This window comes from Ictalurus punctatus, chromosome 7 (genome assembly GCF_001660625.3).
Source record: "Ictalurus punctatus breed USDA103 chromosome 7, Coco_2.0, whole genome shotgun sequence".
In the NCBI taxonomy this organism is placed as follows: Eukaryota; Metazoa; Chordata; class Actinopteri; order Siluriformes; family Ictaluridae; genus Ictalurus; species Ictalurus punctatus.
Genome location: NC_030422.2, coordinates 25,425,442 through 25,443,002, shown reverse-complemented (window position 1 = coordinate 25,443,002; position 17,561 = coordinate 25,425,442). Strand labels below are relative to the sequence as shown.

At 41.0% G+C, this 17,561-nt stretch overlaps 2 protein-coding genes across 8 annotated transcripts; one reads left to right on the top strand and one right to left on the bottom strand.

Moving 5' to 3' along the window:
• Window positions 1-184: 184 nt before the first annotated feature.
• On the bottom strand, window positions 185-11,736 carry aadat (aminoadipate aminotransferase). 5 transcript variants are annotated; one of them, XM_017471714.2, is made up of 14 exons: window positions 11,718-11,736; window positions 11,218-11,289; window positions 9,429-9,597; window positions 8,740-8,872; window positions 8,431-8,505; window positions 8,122-8,331; window positions 6,257-6,322; window positions 6,003-6,085; window positions 4,107-4,203; window positions 2,521-2,582; window positions 2,161-2,225; window positions 1,400-1,506; window positions 862-963; window positions 185-561 (listed from the first exon to the last, which is right to left on the bottom strand). In XM_017471714.2, exons 2-14 carry the CDS (start codon window positions 11,282-11,284, stop codon window positions 520-522), a joined length of 1,278 nt encoding a protein of 425 aa, XP_017327203.1. In that variant the 5' UTR covers window positions 11,285-11,289; window positions 11,718-11,736; the 3' UTR covers window positions 185-519. The 5 variants fall into 5 exon arrangements, with proteins under 5 accessions (XP_017327203.1, XP_017327202.1, XP_017327201.1 ...); XM_017471713.3 differs by having other exon boundaries at window positions 11,650-11,729; XM_017471712.2 differs by having other exon boundaries at window positions 11,603-11,728.
• A 126-nt stretch (window positions 11,737-11,862) lies between these two features.
• Window positions 11,863-16,723, top strand: ino80b (INO80 complex subunit B). Of its 3 annotated transcripts, none has more exons than XM_017471721.3 (5): window positions 11,863-12,247; window positions 13,800-13,989; window positions 14,167-14,336; window positions 14,667-14,803; window positions 15,371-16,723. In XM_017471721.3, exons 1-5 carry the CDS (start codon window positions 12,202-12,204, stop codon window positions 15,833-15,835), a joined length of 1,008 nt encoding a protein of 335 aa, XP_017327210.1. In that variant the 5' UTR covers window positions 11,863-12,201; the 3' UTR covers window positions 15,836-16,723. The 3 variants fall into 3 exon arrangements, with proteins under 3 accessions (XP_017327210.1, XP_017327208.1, XP_017327207.1); XM_017471719.3 differs by having other exon boundaries at window positions 14,631-14,803; XM_017471718.3 differs by having other exon boundaries at window positions 14,167-14,363; window positions 14,631-14,803.
• The last annotated feature ends 838 nt before the right edge of the window (window positions 16,724-17,561 follow it).

Sequence of the window (17,561 nt, the reverse complement as noted above, 5' to 3'; positions counted from 1 at the left end):
GGTATACAAAGAAAAGAATTTCACTGTGCTGTGACCAATAAAGACTCACTAAAACTTACAGTATTCACTGTAAATATAGTCTAGTCTTTCATTTTTTAGAGCAGACACGAGAGGAAAATGAAGTATTTTAAAGAAGGTGAACTTATTACACCTTCTGAACACCTGAACGTATTACAACACATCATTCACATTTAACGATATTTATTAACCATACGATTCATTCACAGTTTCTATTAGAATCAATTATCAAGCTAAAACGGATCATATGATATTTCAAACTAGCTCCTTATGTTCTTCAGTACCTCCTGGGTTTGTCTGAGACTCTCTTAATGTATCTTCACTTTGAGAACTTTAAATCAAGCCAACTTTCACCTATAAATTATAAGTTTGAAATTAAAATGATAAAACGTAGGACATAAACGTGTCCCTCAGCAGCAATGACGTCATCGTTTAGCATCTGTGTGCAAAAAATATCACCAGACACAAAAAAATAATTCATCTTAATTAGGAAAGATAATTTCACAATGCCTCCTTGATAAGTGTAGAGAGCCTCTTGAACGCCTGTTGAAAGAAAGTGCAATCAGAGGTTAAAGTTAACATGGTGCTGTGTCTAGAATTATTGGCATTCTCAAACAATTAAGACAAAAAAAAGGGATCTTATAATCAACATACAAGAGAGATCTAATTTGAATAAGTTTCCGGTATTCGAAAGACAAATTCGTATATATGCGCCATAATTATTGGCACCCCAGCACTGACATGGAAGACCACGAAAAGGTAACGGAGACCATTACTGCTTACAAAACAGGTCGGGTATTGTGTATGCGAGAGAAAGACAGAGGAAAGCTGTGCGTATTTCACCTCATCGATCTGCTGTGGCGTGGACAGAGAGAAGGCCGCTCTCACGTAAGGACATGCCTCCGAGCTGTGAATTTGAAACACTCCTCCAGGCACAAGCAGTACCTAAAGAAAGAAATGATTGAGTTGGAAATTGCTGAAAATTGTAAAACACAAATGTTGTGTTCTACAGCAACCTACACATTCCAGTCATAATCCTAATGTAAATACAATGATGTCCAAACACACAATTCCACACAAACTGGAGGTTTTTGGCTGGAAAAAAAACTCTCTGTGGCGCTCAATCGCTGTGATTTGCTGTAGAGAGTAGAGGGGGCGGAGCTAAAACTAAAAAGTTCTACAAACTCTCTAAACTATGCAGGTCGAATGGAAATCTGTAAAAGCCTAAAATGAGACACTGAATGTGTAACTATGAATGCTGAAGAACAGAACAGCTCATTGTACTGCGTGCTGCTTTCTACATGGACTAAACAGAGGGTGTGTGTGTGTGTGTGTGTGTGTGTGTGTGTGTGTGTGTGTGTGTGTGTGTGTGTGTGTGCACCTCTTTCTCCAGTGCTTTTTCCATTATGAGCTTCTGTGTGTCTTTAATGCCCTTTAGTTTAATCCACAGGAACATGCCGGCCGCTGGTGCGTGCCATTCTGCTACATCTGTAGAAAACAAAGAACACCCACACACAGAAAGAGAAAGACAGGAGAGAGAGAGAGAGAGAGAGAGAGAGAGAGAGAGAGAGAGAGAGAGAGAGAGAGAGAGAGAGATTTTTTAAGTGCTTGCTCATCAGAAGGGAAAAGGTAGTGTCACAATTCTGGCATGTTCTGGTGTGTTATGGCTTCTGAATTTTTTTTATAAGTCATTATAAGCCACTAAAGCCAGCAGTCTAAAGACTACACCCTTGGAAAATGTAAATTCTAACAAATGTCTAATATACTAATATATACTAAACATATAGGGCAGTGGTGGTTCAACGATTAAGGCTCTTGGTTGCTGCTCTAGAGGGTTGGTGGTTCAAGCCTCAGCACCACTAAGCTGCCACTGCTGGTCCCTTGAGCAAGGCCCTTAACCCTCTCTGCTCCAGGGGCGCCGTATCATGGCTGACCCTGTGCTCTGACCCCAACTTCCTAACAAGCTGGGATATGCGAAGGAAATTATTTCACTGTGCTTTAATGTATATGTGACCAATAAAGGCTTCTTCTATAGAACTACAACTGCTTCATGATTTATTTACCAAAAGTATGATATTTTGTGTTCATCTTGAGTCGGAATCATAATGCTGAGAGATAAGATGCTACGTCTAATAAACACACCTTTGAGCCACTTGTCTGCTGAAGAGAGCATGGCGTCCCTCTGGGCTCGGTAAAACTCCACCACACTGACAAATACAAAGACAGTTACATCACAACATCTTCACGAACGTCAGCATTACCTGTGACCCTGTGCTGCTACAGGGTTTTAATGGTACAGTCCGTTATTTTGTGTGTAGTTTAAAACGGATTTAAACCGTGCAGACAATCAGAGATGTTCAGGAGAAGAGTTTGGCCCTGAATGTACAATGTGAACTGCTGACTGTAGACCAGCGCCGACCAACCCTGCATACAGAACCATCAGACCGCATGTGTGTGTGTGTATCATATGGGTTAAGACAGTCCAGCTGCTTTCACATTCACCTGTCTATGTGCTTCAGGAAGCCCTCCTGTCCCCAAACCTGCAGGAGCTGAGACACCATGAGCTGCAGGGAGGAGCAGAGTGGAGAGAAAAGAAAAGAGGAAAGGAGAGGAGAAAAGAGAAAAGGAGAAATCGAGAAAAGAGGAGAGGAAAAGAGAAAAGAGGTGAGGAGAAAAGAGGAGAGGAAATGAGAAAAGAGAAAAGAGAGAGGAAAAGAGCAAATGAGAAATGAGAAGAGAGAAGAGAAGAGGAGAGCAAACAGAAGAGAGAAAAGGAGAAATGGAGAAAAAAGGAGACGATAAAAGAGGAGAGGAGAAAAGAGGAGACGATAAAAGAGGAGAGGAGAAAAGATAAAAGAGGAAAGGAGAAAAAAGGAGACGATAAAAGAGGAGAGGAGAAAAGATAAAAGAGGAAAGGAGAAAAAAGGAGACGATAAAAGAGGAGAGGAGAAAAGATAAAAGAGGAGAGGAGAAAAGAGGAGAGAAAATAGTAGAAGAGAACAGAGAAGAAAAGAAAATAGGAGAGAAACAATGAAAGAAGATCTGATGTGAACCAAATAAACACATCTTTATGTTTTATAAACAAAACACTGAAAGAAAAGAAAATGAAACATATGAATGTGGCATGTTTTATATTATTAGCATTGATATTATTATATAAAATCGTGTGAGTAAAAGTCCAGGTCAGGGCTCTGCGGTTCCTCTTATACACAAATGCACATAATAGTGAAGGACTAATAAACTGATAAAGACACATACTTTCACCTCATTTACAAATTACAAGTGGACATTAAACACAATTTCACTATGAGGTTCTCATGCATGCAACTGATTATCACACTGATTTACTATTTACTGTTTTATTACTTACACTACATTAATCACACTTCATTACTCTAGCCTACTTGCTGCACGCATTAATGATATTAATATTCATTTTCATTACTTAACGATATAAATCAAGCGGTTTTTTTCAGGTTGTCAACACAGTACAGATACGCCAAAGATGAACCGGATGAATCAGTATTGACCGTATACACTTTACTGAAAAAGGTCCAGTGTGTGTAGCATAAAAACCTGGCCTGTTCCTTTCTGGGGCTTTATCATATGCTAACTGCTTTAGCAGACCTGTATTTCATTAGCCAAACAGGAAGTGGTTTAGTACTCGCTCAAATCCAGTTATTGCACAAACAGGTTATGTAAAGCATTTCACATTCATGTACGATCAGCAGGTTTTTGCTTTGTGCTAGGACAAACATGTGATTCTGAAAATGAAAAAGTGGAACATTTCTATTTTTTATCCTGTGAGATCATGTGAGAGAAGACAGAAGTGATGATGACTGCACTTAGGGTAACACTGATCTCCGAGTAACTCTCACTTGTGCTTCTGCTAAAAACCGCACTGCAGTTTCATTAACACAGACAGTGTGACCTACAGCTTGCTGAGGAGCGAGACAGACAGAGAGAGAGAGAGAGAGAGAGAGAGAGAGAGAGAGAGAGATAGGGAGAGATAGAGCGAGCGAGAGATATAGAGAGATAGAGTGAGCGAGAGAGAGAGAGAGAGAGAGAGAGAGAGATGATGATCAGACCTGTGTGAAGGTGCTAGTGTGCATGGTAGACGCTTGGATATGTAGTACCAGACGGTCCACTAATGGCTTCGGCCCCGTGACGAAACCTATCCTCAACCTGCAAACACACACACACACACACTTATATAAAAACTGTAGATCTACTGCAGAAGACAAGACATTAGTGTGTTTACTTTTTGAAGCTCTGATCCTGTATACGAGTTAGTACAGTTAGTCTGTTCCCGTTCTTCTCGAACCACCGGTTTCAGTCCACAGAGCAGATGACGCATTTACAAACATTTGCACAGACACTGTACAGATACGTATACACACCTTCTCGCTTTAGTCGGGATTAGTCACTGGCCTTGCCACAGAAAATGCTCTCGTCTGAAGTATACTGGGTTGTACTCAAACCCGTAAATGTATGTAGGTCAAATATAAAAGTACCAATACGCCGCAAAAGATTGAAATGAAACTTTATGCAGAACATCTGATGAAATGCAATGTGCAATTCTCCCTCAATATGTATTGTTCTTCCTGCACACTCCTTTAAAAGACAACAGAGACGTAAAAGTGGGATATGATATAAAATGTATGCGTATTAATCATTTTATTTAAGACGAAACAAACAGATCCGTGATCCATCTCATCACTGACTCATCCAGGTGATAGATCATCATTTCTTAACCCCTTCAGATTTTTTTTTTTTTTTTTAAGATACTACAAAATATAATTAATCTTTTTTTTCGCCCTACACTTGAACCCTTGTCTTGATATATAAGATATTCTTCTTGGATTTCCATAAACATTAGTTGATGAGAAAAGCCAAAGGAGAATATTCAGAGCTGACAGAAAGTCTACAGTAACTCAAATCACCGCTCTATACAACCGTGATGAGCAGAAAAGCATCTCAGAATGCACAACACGTCAAACCTTGAGGCGGACGAGCTGAAACAGCAGAAGACCACGCTGGGTTTCACTCGTGTCAGACGAGAACGTGAATCAGATGCTACAATGCGTACAGGCTGACCGAAAACCGGAAATTTGGATGTTGAACAAGTGATATTTTTCTAATCTTCAACTGTTCAGTACTTATATAGAGGTACAGATGTCCCTATTAAAGTGACCGGTGAATGTAGAGGTCATATACACACACAGTAAATTATTGTTAATAATGTACATCATCATATTATTATTATTGTACTGCAATACATTTATATCTAGGGGATAACAGTGTGTGTGTGTGTGTGTGCGTGCGCGCGTGTTGTGTGATCAGGGCTGCTGATTAACTGACTATGTGCTCAGTTCCTCTTCATCAGGCCACCTGGGACAGCTTAAGCTCACAAATATCTCTCCCTCTCTCACACACACACACACACACACACACGCACACGCACACGCACTCAAAACAACTCCTTCATCTCTCCTCTGATCTTTCATTCTGTCTCTTGCACTATTCCCAATGCGTCCAAACCCAGTGGAGCTGCACTTAGGAAAACCCAGTGCCTCTCAATAACACGACACAAACTCTATGCCCAGGCCAGCTGTCTGCTCTGCACCGAGCCGTGACCTTTATAACGTTGCTGTTTGTGTGTGTAATTTAATCAGGACGGAGCAGAGATCTGCCTGAACCTGGAGCTGATGCAGTCTCGAACTCTTACGTAAACGCACAGGAGCAGTGTGAGATAATGGTTCTGGTCTTCTCTCCTCGTCAGTGAATTACTGAGTAACGCTGCTAAACCCCGGAGACACTTCACTCCCGGTCTTTCATTCAGTAACTCTCTTTATGCAGCCGTAACCTTAAATCTAATGTAGTTTTTGTGACTTTCAGTTTTGTCAAATCTCTCTGTTAGGAGATTAAAGATAATCTCTCACACACACTCTCTCTCTCACACACACACACACAGACACACGTACCCTGATGACAGGATCTTGGAAAAGGAGTCAGTCCGGATTACTCGCCCATCAACATCCATAGAGAGAAATGTAGGAGCCCAGGGCTGAGTGAGGAATAAACACAACACACTGACTCCATCCGGCTCTTAAACAGTGGCCATGGTCTTATCTGTTTAACACTAAAGGTTATCAGCTTGTGTAGATAACCGCATAATAATGTGTTAAAGTCTAACCGTATGCAAATAGATTAAACAGGCCAATAAATCCATCAGTACCTTTTGAAACTGTAGGAAGTAATACGGGTCGTCCTCGATGATAAGGAAATCATAATTCTGTGCCAGCTGTAGAAATGAAACATATGCATGTGTGCGTGTGTACACACATATATACATACACACACACACATATACACACATGCACATACATTAACACACACACACATACATATGCATATTACATACATATGCATATTATATATATATATATATATATATATATATATATATATATATATATATATATATATATATATATACACACACACACACACACACACACACACACACATACATATACACACACTAACTCACACACACACACACACAGTCTTTAAGCTGTTCCGGCTCTAAACAGATTATAAAGGTAAAGCGATAATTTCATCAGACATTGATTCTTCCTGAACGAACTTTGCACAAATCATAGTCCATATATTACACAGAAATATCAAATCAGTAACTTGATCATTGTTATTTCTTGACCGTTGTAGTGGTTTTTTTTGTTTTCCGTTTAGAAGAGAAGTACTCTCTCTGGAGTACTGCTGGTGTCCAGGCTGTGTTTACACGCACACAGTAATCTGATCAGATTTTCACTATAGATTATCCAGCACAGTAAAGAAACTCCGGGTGTATATCAATCTGTCAGTCATCAGATTCTCTACAGTGAACACTACAGTTATAACCACTGAAGAAGAAAGGGCCTTGTTTTAAAATTCAAACCTCCTGCTGTTTCTATTAAGCCGTGGGCAGCTTTAATGTGAATTATGTCAAATTAGAGGTAGTACATTCAGATTATTTCTTTAGTGAACATTACTACAGACATGTTTGTTTTGTCAGCATGCATGTGCAGTGTTCATTGCTCTCAGGACACGTGTCTTTGTTTTTGATGAAAGGTTTACAGTACACATGCACCTGTTTATTGCGCTGAAGCCCAGGGATTCACGTTCACTCTATTAGATTTCCTGACATCAGATAACAATATCAATCTGATAATGATGTGATCTGATAAAACAATGATAATCATAAAGGAAACAAAACACTTTGGGATGTGCTGTTATAGATAAGTAAGCAACGACGACGATGCGGCCTGACGCAGTGACACTAACAACCCTGAAGTTGATTATTAGTTGTTATTAGTTATTATAAGTTGATTAAAGTGTTCTGTCTCTCTATACCAAAGAAATCTGGCAGCAATTACAATTTTTATTTATTAATGAACGTCTTTTTAAATTTAAATTGTTATTTTGTTTAAAGATCTGATTTTTCCGTTTAGTACTGCCCTTCAGAAGCTACATAAGATATTTACATGTTTCCCAGAAAACTAAATAATAACAATTAACACCGACCGATCATGCTGTTCAAAAGTTTACACCCCCTGGCTCTTAATGTACTGTGTTGCCTTCTTGAGCATCAGTGAATGTTTGCACCTTTTGTAATAGTCGTGTACTAGTCCATCAGTCATCTACAGTGAGAAAAGATGGATCTTAAAATCATATAGCCGCTGTTGGAAAGGGATCAAATATGCAGAAGATGCTGGAAAAGTAAAGAATGTGCAGGACCTGGAGGATTTTTCTGAAGAACAGTGGGCTCAGGACAAACAAGGGACTCATGAGCAACTATCACAAAACATAAACACAGGCGTTGATCATCCAGGTAACGACACACAGTATTAAGAATCAAGCATGTGTAAACTTTTGTGAAATAACTTCTTCAGGGCAGCACTAAATAAAAAACTAAATGCAATTTTTATGATCCTTCTTATTTTTTAAAAATTATTAACATTTTGCAGATTCTGCAAGGCGTCTGTAACTCATGACCTCAACTGTACACGGTTATAATGCTCAGCTGTGGAGTGAAAGCACTACCTCGTAGACTTTCTGTTTCCTCTCAGCAGTCATGGAGGCGCCTGTGGGATTTCCTCCATTAGGGATGGTGTAGAGGACGCGGGGGACGCTGCTGCCAGGTTTCTGTTCGTCTGCAGGATCCCATCTGGCCAGAATGTCTCTCAGAGCGTCCGGGATCATTCCATACTGATCACTGGGCACGTTTATGATATTACATCCCAGCGGCTGGACCTGTGAGTGCGGATTAAAGGGGAAAACATCAGCCGCTCGGAGTCTTCAGACCTTTACAGAAAACGGCGTGAGAAAGTTAAACTGAGGGAAGAGTGTTACCGCTGCCAGAGTTCCTGAATACGTTGGAGCATCAAGAAGGACATTATCACCAGGACTGACGAGCATCTCAAAGACCTTTAATGAAGGGGGTCAGGAGACTGTTAAACTTTTCAGTCCCCTGTATTAAAGTCAGTATAATATAATATATTCTAATATAACATGTATCACCCATAACACATATTCATTGGATTAAGATCAGATTTGGGAGCTTTGACATTAATGCTGTAGTAATCCACACTGTTAGAGATCAGGCCAGTGTTAGCAGAGAGACAGCAGAGTGAGGTAATGTAAATGGGACAGATTGAGTACTTTGCAGAGTCCCTCCTGACTGCCAGTGGTGACACACAGCTCCATCTGTCCTCTCTCTGGGCTGTAGGCTGCTGTGGGAGGATCGTGCAGCCTCATCTGCAGCAACTTCATCCACGAGACCAGCTCTGGAATACTGAAGATACAAAGTCAACTAAAAACACTGTGAGCTTTTACTCGCTAAAGCTACATCAGAGTCCAAGCTGAGGAATCACATGAAATATCTAAAGATCTGAATATCCATCCATCCATCCACCATTCTCTGTATCGCTTATCCTACACAGGGTTGCAGGGAGCCTGGAGCCTATCCCAGGGGACTCGGGGCACAAAGTGAGGGACACCCTTGACGGGGTGCCAATCCATCACAGGGCACAATCACACACACATTCACACACTACGGACCATTCGGAAATGCCAATCAGCCTACAGCGCATGTTTTTGAACTAGGGGAGGAAACCAAAGAACCCTGAGGAAACTCCTGGGATTTTTTTTTTTTGTTGTGATAAACACTTGAAAGAGCTACTGCTGATGTTCAGTCTGTCTGCTGCAGTATAATGTTATAGTCTCATTAACATCTGAGTGCATTTGAATACCAAACGTTTTTTTTTTCGTAATGACATTTTAAAAGAACTTGACAGTCCACTTGTCAACCAGTGTGTTAAAGAGATGAAATAATGATCAGGTGAATTTACCCAGAAGAGCCAGAATACTGCAAAGCCCTCTTCATCATGGTCTCGTCAAACAGGACTGTTTCTCCGTTCTTCATCTGAATGGTGGCAGAGTGGAAGGGGAAGGTGTTGGGGTTCGGGGCTCCACCGGCGAGAGAGATCAGGCTGGGGGGAGAGCGCTGCTGCAGCTCCGCTGGACAGATGAGAGACAGTAGTGAATGAGAGAGCAAGACTTTCTGTTCATTCCCTTTCAGTTTTATTTTAAAAGGTGCAATAGCCGATTATTACGTACTTGTAAAAAATAACTTGGAAGATATGTAGAACATGATTTTTCTTTTTAATAAGCCCAATGCATTAAGCCATGGCCTTAACACAAATGTATTAAGGTGTTGAGAAAACCCGTTTGGAAACCTGACTTCTGGTCCGGAATAGTTGTTTGTGTTTGGATGCGCCTCATGTCAGGCATATTATAGGGTGCGTCTCAATCCGCTCCCTAGCTCGCTAGGTCATGAATCAGTATATGATGTATATGAGTTGGGGCACTAGTAAGGACCCTGGCTCAATACACATTGGGACACTGATAACTCAATTTCCGGCGACATGACTATGTACTGACATTTATCAACAACAAGGAAGGAGCGATATCTTTCTGACATTATACCTCATAAATTTGTTAGCTTAATCGCACACATTTCTGCCAGGATACTTCAAGCAGAATCATAGGCAAGCTAGTGGATTAATAATAATAATAAATTAAACAAACAATTAAAACAATTAAAAAGTTGTTGGGCGCACGGTGGCTTAGTGGTTAGCACGTTCGCCTCACACCTCCAGGGTCGGGATCCACGGTTCAATTCCCACCGCTGCCCTGTGTGTGCGGAGTTTGCATGTTCTCCCCGTGCTGAGGGGGTTTCCTCCGGGTACTCCGGTTTCCTCCCCCAGTCCAAAGACATGCATGGTAGGATGACTGGCATGTCTAAAGTGTCTGTAGTGTGTGAATGTGTATGTGATCGTGCCCTGCGATGGATTGGCACCCTGTCCAGGGTGTACCCCGCCTTGTGCCCCATGCTCCCTGGGATAGGCTCCAGGTTCCCCGTGACCCTGAAGTGAAGTATGAGCAGTATAGAAGATGGATGGATGGACTTAAAAGTTGTTGTATATAAACTGTGTATAGAACATCAAATAAAGTTAAAAATAGCTAATGTAAGTAATCATGAGAGCTACAACAACGATAACAAGCTGCTTACATTTGTAGACGAAGTCGTCTGAGAGCTCGTCCGACATTTCTTTTGAGCCGAGTGGCTTCAGAGAACATGACGTCATTTCCAGTAAGGGAACACAGTGAGCATCGATACGCCCTGGTTTTTGCGGTGCATTGTGGGATTTGTTTAAGGGAGTGAACGTTCCAGTGCACTGGATGGATTTTGCGATGAGACAGAACGACTTAAAATGGCCGACTCCCTGATCAGCGCCCTGACTACTGAACTAGGGAGCTGACTGAGACAGAACGACTTAAAATGGCCGACTCCCTGATCAGCACCCTGACCTTTGAACTAGTGAGCTGATTGAGACGCACCCATCAACACTACTCTATGGTCCAACATGAATCTTGGGGGCAGACCTTCATGAAAATGGCCAGGAATCATTCAAATATTGAACCAACCTAACTGTTTAAAACCTAATTTGAGGGGAAAAAGACTAATCTTACCTAATGCAGCTTTAAATCAAGATCTTTGAAAGCTTACATTGATTTATCATGTTCAACAATTCAGGCATTAGGTCATGTGTGCCTGTGTGATGGAGCATAGCTTACTCAGGATGCGGATAGGGGATGGCCTCCGTGCCATACTCACAGCTGTCAAAAACCTAGAGTAGTTCATGTTTCCTATAAGAAGAGGACACAGGAGCAACAGTGATTAAAAAATAAGATCTCTTTCTCCAACCAGTTAGTAAAATTGACTAGTAATGCCAGAGAACATCATGTGATGATCAGATCAGATTATTATTATTATTATTATTATTATTATTATTATTATTATTATTATCATTATTATGTAGAGAGGGGGCGGAATGATCTTAATTTTGTGGTTGTCAATTAGTCAAGTAAGGACACATGCATATAAATATAAGTCTAATCAAATATTATATTAAAAAAAACAACGTACTAAGTAAGCGTTTATAAAAAAAAAAAATCTTACAAATCTTTGAATCCATTAAAAACCAAAAAACCCAGCGTGCTAAATACCTCAAACCAACACTTCCAACAACATACACTACACACCAATCTGGAAAACACACATTTACTCGACTAACCTTGCGTGTCTTACGTTCGCTGACGCAAAGGTGTCTGGGTAATGTAGTTCTTTAAGGACGCTAACTACGAAGAAACACCTAGCGGTTGGACTACATTACCCATGATGTGTAGCAGCGTCGCTTGTAAAGTGCAAATCAAAGGTTAGAGTGCATTCAGGTATGCGTGTTGTTGCTAACGCACAACTTAATAATAATAATAATAATAATAATAATAATAATAATTTTTAAAAACGAAATAAAAATAAATAAAAGGAGCGTGTTTATCGACGTGAATTATATTACAGTGTGTTATGAGTTTTAAGTTGAGTCAAAGCTACTTCCGGAACTGCTGCATGTTTTTTTTTCTCTCGCACACTTATCCGGTTAGCTCGCTAGCTAGCACGGAATAGTTAGTTAGTAACCAGTGCTCGCTATAATAATTAAACAAATTAAGAGTGATAATGGTGGCAGTGTGCATCAGCTGAGTGGTTATACAGCAGCGTCAATGGGAAAGAGGAAGGACATGATGATCCACCCCAGGTTTCTTGTAGGTGAGTGATCATTAGTACACACACACAGGGTAAGAGCATGAAGCACAAAAATGAAGTTCAGTATATACTGTAACCTAGTGATGATGAGGGGAAAGCTAGATGAAGATAATTGCACTAAAGATGTGTAAATTGTCCAAGTGGCGAAGGTGGAGCAGAGAGAAAAGTCTCAAGAGCTCAGCCCTAACTTTTCTTTTTTCTGTTAAATATTTCCCCTTGGTTTGTATCCCACTAACCGTGCATGGATAAACAACGCTCACACGAGAAAGTTCACCATTTCCACATTTATTATCTTCAAATCCTGTTTTCCCCCCTATAACCGTGTGTGTCTCCAAATCAGGGATTTCAGGAAACTCCCTTTGTTGTTGTAGTAGTTATAATAATAATAATAATAATAATAATAATGAGAAGAAGAAGACGCATATATTCTCACTATGATTGCACTAGAGATGCATTCATGTGTTCATTGATCTTTAGTAAGGACTTTATGCTGGTCAGGGTCAGTGTGAACCTGTGAGTCTATCCCGGGAACCCTGGACAGGACGCCAGTCCATCACAAGACATCACACACCTTTACACACTCATTCAAATAGTCAGGTAGTCAGATTGAGCTTTATCATCACAACCATATACAATGTGCAGTACACAGTGAGATGAAATAACTAATATATACAGTATCTCACAAAAGTGAGTACACCTCTCACATTTTTGTAAATATTTGATTATATCTTTTCATGTGACAACACTGAAGAAATGACACTTTGCTACAATGTAAAGTGGTGAGTGTACAGCTTGTGTAACAGTGTAAATTTGCTGTCCCCTCAAAATAACTCAATACACAGCCATTAATGTCTAAACCGCTGGCAACAAAAGTGAATACACCTCTAAGTGAAAATGTCCAAATTGGGCCCAAAGTGTCAATATTTTGTGTGTCCGCCATTATTTTCAAACACTGCCTTAACCCTCTTGGGTATAGAGTTCACCAGAGCTTCACAGGTTGCCACTGGAGTCCTCTTCCACTAGTCCATTACGACATCACGGAGCTGGTCCATCACCTTCACCCTCAGCTTCTTTAGCAAGGCAGTGGTCGTCTTGGAGGTGTGTTTGGGGTCGTTATCATGCTGGAATACTGCATACTTATCATGCTCTGCTTCAGTATGTCACAGTACATGTTGGCACTGTTTATATTGGTGAACGTGTGAAACTCCATACAGCCCTCAACCTGAGCTCAGGATCAAACCTGCGACTCTGAAACTCTGAGGTCGCAGCACTACCTGCTCCACAGCCTTACTGAACCACCAGTTATTGAAATGTCAGCCACATTATGTAATTATTGAACGTTTATAATGCTTTCCCCCTGAACCTTGTATTCAAGATTACACTGTTGATTTTAGATTTCCTGGTTTTATTAACTCACTTTTAGGCTTCATAGCTTTAGGCTAGGAGATGAACGGCATGATCTATGGAACCAGATCCACCTGGATGTTAAAAATAAAATGTACAGGGTAAAAGTGTGTAAAAAGTCTATAGATTATACTGGATTTTTGTTTTCCAGGGGAGGAGGATGACTACAACGCGCACAGGAAGAAGCACAAAAAGCACAAGAAACATAAGAAGAAGCACCACCGTGACGACGGCCACAGCTTCTCGTCTGAGGCTCTGGAGTCCGACTCGGGCATCGTGCTGAAACCTCCACAGCTGAAGCTGAAGATCAAATTAGGAGGGCAAACACTGGGCACAAAGAGGTGAGGGATTTATTTACTTTTATTCACTTGGTGAATGAACTGAGATGGAATGTAAGCCAAGTATAACACTGAGCAGTTGAGGGTTAACAGTTTTGCTCAACAGTCGCTCTCAGGCAGTCCTGGGATTTGATTACGATGTTATACAGTATGATGGTGATTTATTGACTTTGGTTTTAGCGTGCCCACCTTCACGGTGATACCGGAAACCGTGCGCTCGATGTCTCCTCTGATTGTGGACAGTGATGATGATGATGACGAGACTGATGATGAGGACGAGGACGAGGATGATGAGGACGATGATGAGCCCTCGGAAGGAGTTCCTATTGAGCAGTACCGTGCCTGGCTCGGTGCGTCTCTAGGTTTCATCATGCTAAGTGAGACACTGCAAGACAAAAGTGCTCTTTATGGGCGTTTAGTCTTTTTAGGTATCACTTGGTACTTTTTTTTTTTCCCCCTGCTTTTTCTGGTGCTCTGATCTACAGCAGATTATTTCTGTGCATGGAGATGCATAATAGTCTATTCAAGTCAGTTTCTAATAATTACTCCATCCTTTGGCTGAGGATCTGTGGGTGTTTTAAAAAGGGGATCAGTGTCATATAAGCAGCGTGTCTGAAAATCTCAATCTTTACATAATGTTTCAGACGAGGACAGTAACTTGGAGCCTTCTCCTCTGCCAGACATGGACACCGATTCGTTTTTGGAAGGCCCAATGGACGAAGAGGAGAAGTGGCTTGATGCGCTGGAGAAAGGAGAACTGGATGATAACGGAGAGCTGAAGAAGGAGATAGACGAGTCGCTTCTGACTGCCAGACAGGTATTATGTTAGAGCACTGCATTTTTTCTGGCCCGCTCAATAAAATACGTTGCAGATGGATATTTACTTATAGATTCTTCAGCTCAATTTGTTCACCTGCCAATTCCCACTCACAAACCGGGCCAGGTACAGGCTGACACGTTCTTCCTCCAAGAAACGACAAGCCAGCCAACCGCTTTTTTCAAACTGTGTCACAGGAAAGATGGCGCTATCTGCCCTCCTCAACATACAGGAGCATACAGATGCCTGTGATTGAATAGTGTCACTGTGATTGACAGGGGAGAATGAGTATTCCCCTCCCACCAAGCCAATTTCGCTCTCTTGACTCCTAGTTATAATGACTGTAGCATTGTCTGGATTGTATTCTCCCAATGAGGGTAAATGCTGTTCTGTTGCGCCACATGGGAGCGTAGTTTACTTTTTCCAACAGGTTTTTGTTGGGCTTTAATCATAATTACGTGCATAATCATCAGACACAATTTTATAATCGTTGCAGACTTCATTTTTTAAAAATCTAATGAATTTGGCTCGTTGTTCATCAGCTAATTTCTCCGTTTCCTTTAACAGAAAGCGCTGTTGCACAAGCAGCAGATCCAGCCCCTTTTCGAGCTCCCCATGGGCTACAAGGAGAAGGAGCTGACGGCCGAGATGCTGCAGAAGCGGGAGGAACGAGCCCGCAAGAGACGCCTGCAGGCGGCCAAAAAGGCTGAAGAGAACAAGAACCAGACCATCGAGAGACTTACCAAGACCAGCAAGGCCAAAATCAAGAGCACAAAAGAGCGCAAGGCCAAGCACGCGCAGGTGCCCATGGTGAGGTACTCGGATAACGCACAGGGGACAGCGATCTCTTACCCGGTTGGAGTGACCGCTCCGGCACCTGCCCCTCCACGCCCCCTTCCTCCTGCTCCAGTGAGCTGTGGCGTCGCTGGCTGCCCCAACCTGAAGAAGTATTCGTGTTCCAAGACAGGAACGCCACTCTGCAGTCTGAACTGTTACAGGAAGAACTTAATGCTTGTAGAGAGTGCAGCTTGATCTTAACGAACTCAAAAGGACATGGGGGTTAGCAGAATACTAGAATCCTTGCACTAGTGGAACTGCAGGATTTATGGATGTCTGTGAGTGAAAGAGAGTCTAATTTATACTTTTTTTTTTTTTTTTTTTTACATTTTTTATTCATAATACACATTTTGGGCAGAAATCGGGTTTTCAAGCCTATTTCCTGTTTAACTGGCTTTCCAGATGAACCTGCTAGTTTGTCTTGCTAACAGAGATGTCTTCTGTAGTGTCGGATTCCAATCCTTCAAGCATGCATGTGCAATTATAAGCTGACCAAGCACGTGAACGTAACTAATATCCAAGCTCATTTCAGTTATTTAAATAAAGGAGTAGTTTTGTCATTTTTAGACATCTCTGCTTCTTGCCAGGGAAACTGCAACTGCAAATATTGACAAGCCCTTTTCCCTTTCATGCTGAAACTATACACTATATTCCTTATGAGTTATCTGTTAAAGGAAATAGGAGCAGTTAGGCAGCTGAGTTTCAGCTGGGGGCGGGGCTAATATCAAGAAGCCTGACATGTACATTATCCATATACGCTGCATGGCAAGATGACCAATCGCAGGCATTTTAGGGCATCGTTCAAATCACATGATTATTACAGGTTTAGAAATAACTTTACACCTTTTAATGTCATCCAGAAAGGAGGACCTGGACCTGGTTTGGTTTATATTGTGTTCAGTTTCACAAAATAACTTCATTTGTTAGTTAATTATGTTAAATTAGAGATGAGGACTATGCTGAATCAGTGTAGAGTGTTTGTGTGTCAAGGCTTTAGCGTTTTAATTTTTCCTTGAGTACTCAAGATTTTTTATTTATTTTTGTTGTAAGAAGCCTGAAATAAACAACATTATTACAAAGTGACCTCAAAAATGCGGTTGTATTTATTTCACACATCTGTGTTGCATATTTTTAATACAAAACTCACAAACTGGTAGATATGGAAGCTGGTTTACGGCAGGTGTGGGAAAATATTAAGCAGATTTGTCTCGCAACTGCAAATTAATATTGCACAATTACTTTTAATTCAGTAATAATTAACTCGTTAGTTTTGAGTTGGTGTGACTGTGCGTGAAATTGCCACTGTGAGAAATGAACTTGTAATTTGTGAGAAAAAAGATTCAGTTGCGTGAAAATAATTATAGAGATAAAAATGTCAGATTTGAGTGCTATTTACTAAACTGTGTAATATTTTCTCGTGGCTGAAACGAGCTTCCATAGCTACGTCTTAAATAAATGTTTCTTCCCACTTTAAAAATGAACCCTGAAGTTGGTCAATGTAATGTCCGGCCCTTACTCCACCAGCAGCATGTACACATGTGCAACCATTTGGCAAGTCATAAGGTTGTATTTGGTCCAGCAGGATTTTAAAAAATATCCGTAGCTACAATGTTGTGAGAAAACCTGCCACGTGCAAATCTACAGCTTTCATTACAAACCTACAGCGATTCCCCTAGTTCTACAATGTTTAGAGGTGATAAACAGCCAATGTACCTGCTAAAACTGACAGTTTTCTCACACCAGTGAACGCTTGACATTTCTCTATAGTGGAAATACAGGCTCTTGCACTAATGTCCCTAAGCCTGTTAGCTTTATTCCTCTCTTTAAAAAATTCAACACAATCTGAGGTATAAATGTTGACATTTTCAGATGACCGACTCGTGCGATTTTAACAACGCTCAGTTGCTGGACTACACACAGG

Bases quoted from the DNA above. Each gene is read 5' to 3' on its own strand.
- aadat (XM_053681546.1), bottom strand. From the start codon at position 11,618: ATGGATTCAAAGATTTGTAAGATTTTTTTTTTTTATAAACGCTTACTT. The intron at 9,598-11,217 runs GTAAGCTATGCT...TCATCTGTCCAG, and splicing joins ATCCCCTATCCGCATCCTGA to CGGAGCTGCAGCAGCGCTCT. The intron at 4,204-6,002 runs GTACGTGTGTCT...GTGTGTTTGCAG, and splicing joins TCCAAGATCCTGTCATCAGG to GTTGAGGATAGGTTTCGTCA.
- ino80b (XM_017471718.3), top strand. From the start codon at position 12,202: ATGGGAAAGAGGAAGGACATGATGATCCACCCCAGGTTTCTTGTAG. The intron at 13,990-14,166 runs GTGAGGGATTTA...CTTTGGTTTTAG, and splicing joins CAAACACTGGGCACAAAGAG to CGTGCCCACCTTCACGGTGA. The intron at 14,364-14,630 runs GTGAGACACTGC...ATAATGTTTCAG, and splicing joins TCTAGGTTTCATCATGCTAA to ACGAGGACAGTAACTTGGAG.